This window comes from Melospiza georgiana, chromosome 1 (genome assembly GCF_028018845.1).
Source record: "Melospiza georgiana isolate bMelGeo1 chromosome 1, bMelGeo1.pri, whole genome shotgun sequence".
Classification (NCBI taxonomy): domain Eukaryota; kingdom Metazoa; phylum Chordata; class Aves; order Passeriformes; family Passerellidae; genus Melospiza; species Melospiza georgiana.
The window spans coordinates 35,778,717-35,791,448 of record NC_080430.1 but is presented as its reverse complement, the minus strand read 5'-3'; the positions used below and the strand labels follow the sequence as shown (position 1 = coordinate 35,791,448).

The 12,732-nt window shown below is 40.0% G+C and overlaps 2 protein-coding genes across 7 annotated transcripts in view; one reads left to right on the top strand and one right to left on the bottom strand.

The window, feature by feature from the left end:
• ANKRD28 (ankyrin repeat domain 28) overlaps positions 1-1,998 on the top strand; it is a 119,698-nt gene extending 117,700 nt beyond the window's left edge. For 3 of the 4 annotated variants that reach the window (XM_058038115.1, XM_058038027.1, XM_058037936.1), the window contains exon 28: positions 5-1,998. In XM_058038115.1, coding sequence (XP_057894098.1) covers positions 5-291 — 287 coding nt within the window. In that variant the 3' untranslated portion in view covers positions 292-1,998. The remainder of the gene's footprint in view (positions 1-4) is intronic. The other variant, XR_009115434.1, reaches the window with a different exon arrangement.
• Positions 1,999-8,666: 6,668 nt separating this feature from the next.
• BTD (biotinidase) overlaps positions 8,667-12,732 on the bottom strand; it is a 10,445-nt gene continuing 6,379 nt past the window's right edge. For all 3 annotated transcript variants that reach the window (XM_058024120.1, XM_058024136.1, XM_058024129.1), the window contains 2 exons: positions 12,316-12,465; positions 8,667-10,986 (listed from right to left, as the gene is read on the bottom strand). In XM_058024120.1, the coding sequence (XP_057880103.1) occupies positions 9,796-10,986; positions 12,316-12,465 (1,341 nt within the window). In that variant the 3' untranslated portion in view covers positions 8,667-9,795. The remainder of the gene's footprint in view (positions 10,987-12,315; positions 12,466-12,732) is intronic.

Sequence of the window (12,732 nt, the reverse complement as noted above, 5' to 3'; positions counted from 1 at the left end):
GCAGGTTACACGCCGGCGTTGGCCTGCGCGCCCAACAAGGACGTGGCCGATTGCCTGGCGCTCATCCTGGCCACCATGATGCCTGTTTCATCGAGCAGCACATTGCCCTCCCTCACCTTCAATGCCATTAATCATTACACCAACACCTCAAAAACTGTCACCTTCGATTCCTTGCCAATCATGAGGAGTGACCACAGCTCCTACTGTACTTTCAACAACATTGGCAGGGAAGGTGGCTACCCCTACGCAGAAGAAGATGAGCTCAATGACTCAGATTCTGAGACCTATTAGAAGATGCTTTTTGTAGGTCTGAGTGAACCCTCACGCTGGAAGGTCAGACTCGTGCTATCAGAAAGCTGTTGCTGTTTGAATACAGAAGGAGGACACACCTTTGAGAAGATGTTTTTTATTGTGGTTACATATAAAAAAAATCTGTGAGACTCTAGGAAGATTTTTAGGAGCATATTTTGCAGAAGAAGCATAAATTCTTGAATAAGTACTTTGAATCCATGGCAAAAAAAAAAAAAAAAAAAAAAAAAGAATGTCAAAACTGTTTTATTTAACTGTATTCTACCATTCTGTTTCTGGTGCCGGGAGTAATTCCTGCAGACTGGGCACCCAACTTGGTGTAAATGAACAAGACAAAGGATTCAGATGCTAGATTCAGATGCTCTCAATAAACCTAAAACCATTTTGAAGGCAATAAATGAGTTTGGTACAGTAGGCATTGTTTGTGCTGCAAATTGCCAAAGGACCAAATAACTTAAAGATTTTTTTAATTAAATGCGTTTTTGTGAAAACTGGAATAGGTTATTTGAGAAGTTATTTCAACCAAACCTTAATTACTTCTGGAAAAGAAGCTTAGATTTGGGTTTAAATGTTGAATTTTATTTTTTTTTAATCATCTGAAAGCCTTCCGACACTATTAAATGTACCATAAAAGAAAGCAGATGTGCTTTTAAGTTTTATTTTTTTTTCTTTTAGGTGAAATGAAAATGATCTGTCATACTTTTATAATACTAAAATTAAACCAGCTAACAAGGTGAAGTCAGGGTGAAAAATGTACAGTGTAATAAGGGAAGGAAGGGGTGGGAGATGTGGGAGGGAAGAAGTAATTGTTGCACAGTTACAGATTTTTTTTTAACTTTTGGGTTTTGGATGGAATTTTTCTTAATTTAAAAATACATTAATAACTTGCAAACTATGAAACTGCATAAAACATTGAATTGAAATGTCTTGATAACCCTGTTGTGACTGAGAGTTCTTTTCAGTAATTTATCTACTTCCTTACATCATAAAATTGTATGTAAGATTAAAACTGTATATCCCTGTCACTTTTTTTTAATCCCAGATTAACAAGGGGGGAGGGAGGAGGGGAGGTGAATTTAAGAGTATATTTCCCTATTAGAGAAAAAAGTACAGTGTCTGGTCTGTGGGAAGAGCTGTGTATCTTTGTTGTGCTCCATTTAGAAAATAAACAGCAGAAACAGGTCCCTGTAATGTAGTTCAGACTTGCCCAATTTTTTTTTTATTTATAACAGACTACTGTGGTTTTTTTAATTGCCTGAAGAATGAAAAACTGACATAAGTAAGCTGAAGTTTTGTCTGTTAAATATGAAGTTACTTTATTTGGCTCTGCTTTAACTATAACTGTTACTTTCAAGTGAATTTGTTTATGTACATGCAAGGAATCCTTGCGTGTCCTGGCAAAGTACAAAATAAATTACTACAAACTGATTCCAATTTCATTTTTATCCTTTTTTTGTATTGTGAAACTGGAAATCTTTGATATTGTAAATTAACAGCTGCTTTTCTGAACATAGTGTGGAAACATGGGACAATATTTTGATCTATTTGATAATTTTGTGGGTTTTTGAAGAATTAAGCATGTACATAGAAATAGTGACTGCTTGAATACTGTATTTACCTGCACTCTTTCAGTACTTCAAGATTCCTGTATATTTTACAGAGTATAATAAAACCAAAATGTCAGTTCTACTAATGAATAATTTATTTGTATGTACTAAGAATTAATGACAAAGTCTCTTGTCGAGCTGTTGGAGTTTATAAAATCTCCACGAAGATTTGCCAGCATTTTAATTCTAAAGCGAAGGTGAGCTACTTAAAATAATTTTGAATATTACTTCATTATTCCTTCAGGCTTCCTTATAAATACTGCTTTCTTAACCATTTGTGCCTGTGTCCACTGTTTGTCTGTGAGCAGAGTTAGAGGACTTCAGGGAGGTGGTGATTTCTGTGCTCTCCTCCCTCTGAATCTCCCACATGTGTGGCTCTGTGGCAGCGATGTCTGTGCCACGGGCAGCACTCACGAGATCCACATGGGCCTGTCTTGGGATTCACTGCAACCATTTCCATTCCAAGGCTGAAGCAACGTGGACCCATTTTTTCCTCAAATGCTTGTGGGAAACCTGATGAGAACGCCAAGTGGTGAGGCAGTTGTTTAAAAGGTAACAGCTGCATGTTTCTGTCCATGAAACTATCTGATGTTAATTCAAAAGCACTGTGGAAGGATGATATTAATAGGCCTTTATTATCTGTGCTGGCCTCTGTCTGACTTGGAGATGACCTGGTATCTCTGTGTGGTGTCTGTAGCCATGGGGCACAAACTATACAGGGGACACTCCTGTCCTGCTGGGAAAATTGTAGTGCAGTAGAGGCTGGGTGACAGAGGAGGAAAAGCTCACATGGCATTGGTTTGTTGAAAAGATTTGAATATGGAATACAGAGACACACAGAAAACAGTACTGTTGAACGTTTTTGTTTCCTAATGCCATCAGAAATTGTGCCTTTCATTTTGTTGCTCTTGTTCCTCACTGCATTAATATGCATTATTTTAACTTAGATTTTGTGAACTTTTTTGAGCTAAATATCTGTCTTTTCTAATTATGAATTTCTAAATTGACTTTGGAATTCATAGTTACATTATTTGTGTATCTCATCTGTCTGATCATTGCAGTTTATTCAGTGAGCCTGTGCCTTGCAATTTGCATGTATTTGTTAAAAAAACCCCAAAACTCTATTACTACCTAGCAGTATGGGTGGGACAGTAATTGTGGCTTCTAAGTGATAATTAAGATTATTATTAGAATATGGTCTAATTCCAAAAGTGGAACGTGATTTGTTTAAAGACCAGGCTGCTGTGCTCAGAGACCAATTCTTAATGAGAGGTCAAGGAACAGCAGGCTCCTTGTCTCTGAAAAGCAAATAGTGATGATGGTGTCTCATAGGGCTTAAAAAAATGTTCATACCTCAGTTGGAGGCCTGTTCCTTTCCAGAAAATTATGTTGGAACCTCCATTTTTCTGAAATAAATCCTCCTGATTTTCTACAGATGAATATTGCATAGCTATTCTTACAGCCTTTATCCAAACAATCAACTGGATTTTCATCAAGGGAGAGCAGCAAGCCTTGGCTGGACTACTGAAGCAATAGATCAGAATAAAAGAAACCCTTTATGTCCTGGGGAAGAAAAAAAAATCAGATGGACTTAAGGAACGAGGACAGCTGGCTCTGCTCAGCTTTCTGTGTGCTCTGACTTCTGGGATGTTTTATGGGTTTTCCATTCTCAGGATAAATGTTCTGCAGGAGAAAATGCCAAGTCAGTATTAACCTCCTAGGCTAAGCTGTTACTTTTAGAGTGTCACGTTGTAGGATGAATGCTGGCTGCTGATAAGATGAAGAATCAGTGTGTCTCCCCCTAAGAGTGACACTACTACAGTTGGGGAGATTTTCCATGTAATTCCATATAAAATCTGTGTCCTGCTTTGTATTTCCTCCTTTAAGTTTTTATTGCCTTTCCATGGTTAAATGTCTCCAAAATAGTTGTATAAATATATGTGGAACAGTAAGAGCTTTTCTTCTAGGCAATTTTTAGACTTTGATTGGTTGCAATTGTTGGGGGTTTTTTCTGGTAATTTATTTTGTTTAAAATTCTGACTTGTCTATATTCTGGTTTTGGCTACCAGGCTAAAGAATTAACAAATGTTTGGTTGAAAAAGAAGTTAATATTTAAAAATTAATTTTTCAAAGTTTTGCTCCTTTTAACATCTACAGACATGTTAAAAGGAGCACTAAAGGTCCCAAAGCTATTACCTAAACTGTAGGGAAGATGACTGAAAAGGAGTATGAGATAATGTTTACAGATTCTCCAACCCAATTCATTCTGGTTTTGAGAAGAATTGGCCTTCCTTTCTTGCCCAGAGTGTACCCATTTAAACACAACAACTACCAGTGGTAATAGCTGTAGTAACCCAGAATAACATGTTCTATTTATAGCTACTATTTAAAAAAAAAAAAAAAAAAAAAAAAAAAGAGAGAGCATGTTCATTAAATGCAGTTGGTTGGGGATAACACAAGTATTTGGGGAACTCAGGTTCTCTTTGCCAAAAAAACCCCAAAAATGAAGTGTGGTGATCTTTCTGTTGTTGATGCTGCAATAACTGGGTGAGAGGATCAGTGTGTAGAATGATGGGAAGTGTCAATGAATACTGCCCAAAGAACTGGCTAGCATGACTTGAGAGAAGTTTGTCACAATCAGGGAACATTTTTAACAGTGCCAGATGTCTGCAGGGAGCCCATACTACTCAATTCCATGTTTGGATCAGTGAAGTTCACATCTTGAAAAACTGAAACCGAAATGAAAAAGGTAAATGTTTATGGAAACAGTAGTTCTGCAGAACTGGAGGTCGTGCTCTGGCTCTGTGCACCACAGGGTGGGTGAGGGAGCTCCATGGGCTTCCCTGGCTCCAGCTGCAGGAGCAGCAGGAGGATCTTCCTCATCCCCCACAGCTTTGCACTGGGCCTCTGCTGATGGTATGTATCCACAAAAGAAATGCCATCACACTTTTGGTTAAAAAGCATTGATTCGCCCTGACAGTAATTTCTGATAATCCAGTTCTGATGGAATCAGACTAACTAGACTTTGGAGAGAAATGCCTTTTTTAATCTCTTCATAAGTAGTTTAAACTTCTAACTTCCATAGGTCTGAATTCAAACTTTGTAAAATTGATATTAGTATCACGAAAAAGTATTTAAATTCTTAAAGCTGGTCAAGCCAATTCATACAAATCCTTAAATCCAAGATTGATAGTTATTGCTTCTTGCAGTAATCTCAGTGATTTGTGATGATTTCCTTATAATCCTCTTTAATATGCTGCAGGAGCTGGCAAGACAGAGTAGAATTCTGATTGGGATGGAAAACATTTTTTGTATATAAGTGTGTAACTGTGACTCTGAATCAGACAAGAGTTTATAAAACACAGGATTCCAAACTTTACATATTGAAACCTGATGTGGTAAATGCTCTTGGGAATGTGGTGTGATCCTTGGGGTAATCATGTGCAGGGCCTGGAGTTGGGTTTCCATGATCTTAGATTCTTTCCAGTCATAGACTATGAAATGAGGAGAGACACAGCACAGGCCTCTTTGTTAGCTGATAGCATTGGCTTTTTGCTTTTTCTGGTGTCCTTCTCTCACTTTAATATCCATATCTTTTCTAATGTTAAGTGCAAAGGTATCACTGTGTATTAGTTTTGATGATGAAACAACTGGCTATTCTTAAGAGAAACTATCCTGTTCTTGTTTTTATGAGAATCTGTAAGCCTTATCACAAAATCCTTTCATTTTACTGCTTAACAGGAGAAGGAAATGCCTGGCTGGACATGGTGAATGTCACCCAGTTTCCCAGCATGATCTGTGTTCCCACTCAGACCTACTGAGAACAAAATGGTCTGAAATGGCAGCCTTGGAAAGAGCATTTTGTTCAGTTGTTCAGGCATCTAGAGGCCAGCAAGATCACAAGACTGTTTTGGTTTCCTTTCCCAGGGGAAGATTAGTTATAAATGTGAATAAAATTTTCAAATTCTACAGCTCATCTCACAACTGAACTTTCCTGACAGGGAAAGATGACTGTCCCTGCTTACAGGACTTGGAGATTTCTTGCAGCTCTTTCCAACCTGGTATCCCAGTCTCTTTAGCACACTATTTGTCTTCAAGTAAAGCAGTATTTAAATTATCTGTGCTTCCCTGGTGTGCTGTGTGTTATTTTACCTTAGGATAAATATAGCTCTCTCCATTCCATGCTATGTTTTGGCAATTTTCAAGCTGAGGTTGGGAAAGAGATCTTGCAGTGTTCCCCCATGTAACTGTAAACATAGTTAAATAGTAGCGAACTTAAAGAGCCTTTCAAACTTGTCTTCATGTTATTGGTGTCACTAAATATTTAAAGAGGAGAAAACCACCTTACAATCTTTCTTTTTTAATTAAAAATGCAATAGATACAGCCAGAACTCTTGCTATTCGGGTTTACAGCAGAACAGAATAAAACCTGCTTTGAAGTCTTGTTAAAGGACAGACTTGCAGGTTTTCTCTGTACCTGGGATCTGACATAAGTCTGACATCACAGGTGTTCTATGTTAATAGATTAAATAGTTTTATAGCAAAATCTAGTGACTCATGTATCCTGTCATGTATTTCCTGTCCCTTGCCAAACTTTGTTACTCAAACTGTCTGCATAGTTTTCTAAAATTCTTAAAAATCTTCCTACTCTATTAAAGTCATAATTAATTCAATCTTTCTAATCTCTTCTATGAAGAGTTTCATTTGTTGTGGCTGCCACTATTATCTCTGATTCCTGACCTGTGTTGCTCACACCTGCTCTCCCAGGGTAGGGAAAAAGGAGAGCACAGTGACTCTCCCAAGTATTTTCATTGTTGTTGACTTTTAAAAACTTGATGGAGTGATAGTTCAGTTCAACCTGTGAATATTTGGGGTTTTCATTTCACTGGCTGAGATCTGCCTCAAGGAGCTTATGCCCAGTTGGGCCTTGTGAAGGTCTCTGATCTGAGCAGATTGTGTCACTTCAGCCTCTTCCCATGCCTCTGGATAGCTCCCCTCCCAAGGTTGTTTTCCAGCTGTCCCTTTGATCTGCTTTCTGGTGTTTCTCTTACAGTGAGGAAAGTATCCCAGCATCCACCTGGAGAAACCACTGTGAATCCTGAAGTAGCAGATCCCTTATGAGGAACCTTCCAACCTGTCTGACTCGTGCTGTCACTCCTACCTTGACAGAGAGTTTCTCTGGTTGTTATCCTGTCCAGGAGAAGTGTCCCTTACAGACACCATCCCCTGCTGTCTCAGAGAGGAAGTTTCTTTAGTGTCAGTACAAATTCCCAAATCCTGGTTACACTTTGGTCCACAGACTGAGTGCTTTAAAGCTGCTCTAGATTTTAGCTCTGCTTCCTCTGTCAAAAAATCCTTGTGCCCTGGTTTGGTTTTGTTCCACTCTCAGACAGGAATGCTGGGAAGCTTTAATAAAACTGTTCATATCCCTTAGATGATGGGATGCATTGCAGTGTAACTAGTGAACATCAGCCTTGCTGAAGGCTTCTCACACCTCCTTGGCACGTGGTAAGTAGCTTCACTCACAGGACTGCAGGCTTGTTTGGGAACAGCAGTGCTGGGATTGCTGCTCCAGCACACACTGCCAGAAACCACCAGTGTGTGGGGGTGTTGCAGGTTACTGCTGGCCACCCCAGGTCAGACAGACACATCTGCTGTTACTCAGGGATCGGGGTGGGAGGTAGGAGTTGATACTTCCTGATATTCCATTGTGTCTAGTACTGCCTGTTCAACCTTTCCAGTGTCTCTTTGCTGGAGGCAGCTGTTTTGGGTGAAGGGAGCAAGGTATGAGAACACCCTCTGATACTGCCTGCTCTTCTCAGGGACCAGACAGGAACATGCCTCATGCAAACTCCATAGGACTAGAAGGTCTTCTATCAGTTTTACCATACCCAGAGTTAGAATGGTTCTTTGGGACACCCTTTGCAAGTATTTCACAGATAAGTGAATACTCTTCTTTCCTTAAACATAGGAAATATGTGTAATGCTACTTATTTGTTTAGCCTCACTTACTGTGATAATGGTCTGCTCTGGAACTGAATCCCAAGGAGTATTTTAGTGCATGAAGCTGCATGTTTTTCAGCCTCCAAAGTGGAGAGTCCTGAGAGCTGAAATCTCCAGTTGTTCATTGTTCCATTCTTTCAGACTTGGTCATGTGGTAGCAGAAGCAGAAGCACCACCAAGCACTGCAAATGCTTTTCTGTTCTTCCCTGTACATCCTGGAACCGTGCAGCATTCAGCAAGAACATGGTATGGGTGCCAAAGAATTAATGATCTTCAATAACCCTGTGGTGGAATGGCCTACTTTATAGCAGCAAGTTTATGCCTAATGAGATACAGACATTCCCTCTCCATATTTCTGTCCAGTATACGCTGCAGGATAAACAAACCTGGTGTGCTGCTGGGTCACAGTGGTGTTTAACAAGGGCCTGACTCACATGGATACTGACTGGAAAAGGAAGGTTTGATAGAGCCCAAGATCTTCCATAATTATACACTAATTTTGTGCAAATATCTAAGAAACCCTGAGGTAGAAATTCAGCAGTTTTTTTCGTTGTTTTGCTTGCTGAAACCAGAAAAAAACCATTTGAAGCAGGAGCTGATTGAACACCTCTCAGGACTCATCCTTGTAGCTGTGGTGGTTTCAGTTTGAACCAACTGAGACGCCAGAACAAAGAGAGACTCTGAGCTCTCTGTCTCCTGTGCTCTGCTCCTCAGCCCAGTAACAGAGCAGCTGGAACACAAGGACTCACCAAAGGAACAGTTGTGTTTATTCCATTACCCAGATGAAGTCATAATAGCCAATAAGACCCCATAAAATTATAATGCTTGAGAATACATTAACTCATCTGAATGTAACCCCAAATTAATAACCTTTGAATATTCTCTTCCCAGCTTCTGCACTGCAGTAGAACAGCTATAGCACTTAGTCTAGTTATTGCTCTGGAAAAAAATGGTGTGTTTTACTCAGCAGCACAAACCTGCCATCTGGCACAGGAAGCATTGATGCAAAATCCTTGCTGTCCCACAGCTTATTATGTGCTTTTCATAACTCCCCCTGAATAAATTCATGAACAGCGTGTAAGATGTCTTAAAGTCAAAACAGTCTGAAAATGACTGCTCTTTTAAACAGGGAAGTTAAAGTACTCAAACAGTACATAACATGGCCACTGACATTTAATGCTGATGTTTTCTTTGAACATAATTTCTTGTGAATTGTGTCTTGCTGCAGTCCAGGTTTTCACAGTCACTGATATCCCCCAGATTAGCTAGTCTGTAGATGTTTAGAACTGTAACATTCAGTTAAATGTGTAACAGGATTACAGATACCCGAATGGCCAGTCCATGGTAAGGATTTCAGCTGGAAGTTTTTGACTCTTAAGAAAAAAAAACCAATCATGGCACCCTAACCAGAGATCAGAACCTCAGCACATAAAAGCTACATGTATCTATACCTACATGATCTTGTCCATGTTAAGCACAATATTTGTGTTTTCCTTCCCTTTCTTTTGTTTGTTTTTTTATTGCAGTAGTTTTCCATTCTAATTAATTTCCATACTCCCAGCCCAAAAATCAAAGGATTAAATTAAAAAGGAGCAGATTCAGTTGAAATGAGAAGTGTTATTTTCTGGTATCAATCAGCTCACCAGATCACAGCAAGCTTTTATCTTTGCAAGGCAGTTCTTTCACTCCTGGTAGGACATAAGCTACCAGGCTACAGACTTTACTTACAGCCATTATTCCAAATGTGGGACCTAATCAGGCAGTGATGGGACAAACACACCTGAACCTCTAGCAAATATGGATATTTAACAATTTCTGTTAAATACAGACTCTGAACATATGGGCTGTTGTTTCCTGACTCAGTCAAGTATCTATGCTAGTCCTTTTCATACCATCGTCCATAGAGAGCAGCTGTCAGGAGGCCAGCAGATGTTCTATTTTTGCTGAGGAAATAGTGGTTGTTTTTCCAGCCCATGTGATCAGCAAAGTCCAAGGTAATACCAGATGTCAGCAGCAAAGGAAAGATGTAAGGGGTGCTCATATTTCCCCATAGCTGGAAATCTATCAGAGCAGTGGCATCCGTGACCTCCTGTCCACAAGTGCTAAAGCTGAGCCCACCACACTTCACCAAGGCACAGGCCTGGACATAGTATGTGCCATGCACTGTGTGGAGCCCATCAAAAACTCCCAAAGCATATAATTCATCAGTTAGAACAGCTTTCTCATAGTTTAAGTAACAACAAAGGCTATTGGCACAAACCTGGAGCTCTCCCTTTTCCCCCCATAAAGGAACAAAAGTGAAGTTATCATACATCATTTCTGCATAAAAGGAAGGAGGTGACTGTTCCTTTCCTTCTCCTTTTTCAGATACTCTGCCAGCAGTCTCTTCTTGCTCCTTAAAGCAAACTTCATCATCCAGTGAGGTGCTCGTAGAAGTCCTGCATGACTCATGTAAGTTCTCTCTAAATCTTTCATTACTCTCTAAATTGGTTTTATAATCTGCAGTAATCACAGGAATTTCTGCTACTATGAGCTTGCCACCATAACTTTCCATGTTGTGATAGATGAATGATTTGACTGGAGTGTATATGCCACTCCCTGTCATGCCCAAGGTAGGGTGGTGGATGTTGGCTGCTAAAATATTGACATTGAAAGCTGTTGAAAAAGCTTGTTGGAACTCTACAGCAGACAGAAGCGGGAGCTGGTTCATCCAGGCAGTTGGATAAACAATTTGCTTCAAATTGTACCGTCTGACGAGGCTCACCGCAGGCTCGTAGAAGAGTATATCGAAGCACGTGAACATGCCAAACCTGCCAGCAAAAGGGGTGTCAAAGAGCGCGTGGTCTGGCTGGGCAGGGGTGTCGAAGGCGCTCTCGAAGTACAGGTTGTGCTTGCGGTAGGTGGCCAGCAGCGCGCCGTCCGCGCCCAGCGCCACGTTGGTGTTGAACTGGAAGCGCCCGTCGGGCGGGCACCGCGGCTCCCAGCGCTCGCACGGCTGCTTGCTGCCCAGGTTGGCCACCAGGAAGATCTTGTTCTGCAGGGCCATGCAGCTCAGGCGCTGAACGACCTGCAGCACAGCATGGGGGAATGGGAGCGTGCAGCAATATGGTGAGGTTTTCTATGACTGACTTTCTATGACTTATTCTGGAAATTCAAAATTGAACACATTTAACAATATCCATAAAATTTAAAAGCACTGATGACTTTGACAAAAGCTACTGGAGCCAGTAGCTTTGTAGGCAAAATTTCAAATGTTTATTTTAAAACATCTCTGAAAAAAATTGTTTCAAGTTTTATTTCCTCAGAAGGAAGTAAGTAAATAAATCTATTCCAAGGGTGGTAGTTTTTAGAAACTTGTGACTTTTAGGAGCACCAATGGCTTTAAAACACTGTATACCAACTGAAAACTTTGCCAAGGCAGCACAACTGATCTGTGTGTGCTGCCTTTAGAACAGCAAATATCTAATAATGATCATCTGCATCTAAAGATGGATGTTTTTACTATAAGTTTTTAAAAAGCAATTACTACTTATCACTTAGAGAAGCAGAGATGGAAAGGGACAGACCTTGCATATTACAGCAAAGAAACAGAAAATGTTGCAGACCACAGTATTAATGGAATATTTCTTCCATAACATGGTGCTGTACCAAAGACTGACATTACTGCAATCTCCAAACATCTGAATGGCAAACTTGCTTGCTTGGCCATGATCATTGGTAACAAAGATTCAAACAGGTATTTGTTTACAACTGCAATTCATGCTCACACACAAATCCTGCTCACTAGGTACAGGCATGATTTCTTTCATTATGTTGATTACTGGAAGAATTAGCAGTCTGTATTTACTGAGCATGGCTATTTTCAGTTCAGGTCTGGAACAGTCAGTGACAATACTATTTTTGTAATATCCAGGTCATATCTTATGTAATCATGCTTGGTCCCATCCAAGCTGTGACTTCTATTATGTTCTAGCAGGTAAGTCCTGTTACTTGGGCTAATCATTTGACAAAGATTGCTGAGTCAGATGAGATGTCATTAAGTCATTAAAGCCAAATAGCAAGTATGTACCAAAAGGGAAGATAGCACTGTCTTGTTTTGTATAAAACAATGTTGTTCAAACTAAAACCACACAGAACAGATCTTACAAGAGAGTAGTTACCATTTCAGAGGTTGGGGAGGAGGAGATGACAAATCCAGATGGTTCATACACAACTGATCTCCCTGCATGTATGGATCTAAACCCTCCACTGCTAAGAATGAGCATCCATGAAAACAGAATCTGTTACTAGGAGTTGTTAAACTTCTTGCTTACTTCCCTAAGCAAACCAACTTGAACTACTTCTCATTTGGAGCATTCAGTTATCCCACCCCTGCAGGCATCACCCCTACATTTACCTCTGTGTCATTGTACAAATAGGGCTCTCTGCAGGGATTCCACTTCCCAGGATGTGAATACGGAATGAAATCCAGGTAAGGGTAAATGGAGCTTCTGGTGAAGTTGAAGCCATGGATTCCATCTTCAGGAAAAACAATGATCTGTGCCCCCTGTATGTAAAACGAAGACATGTTTTGTAGGCAAAGCAAAGGAAAAGGGGGGATCTCATGGGTAAAAGGAGCTAAAGAAAGTTAAGGATAACCCAATTATGTTTTGCCAATAATATAGCTTGAAGATGTCTTTTCTTCAGTTTCAGGGTAGGTGTAACTATGTAGTAGGTGTGTAGCTGTGTATAAAGAAAACTGGTTTAACCTGACACATACCTTTATCTTGAAAAATAATGCATTTGACATGATTTTAAGGGCATGCAAATAAGA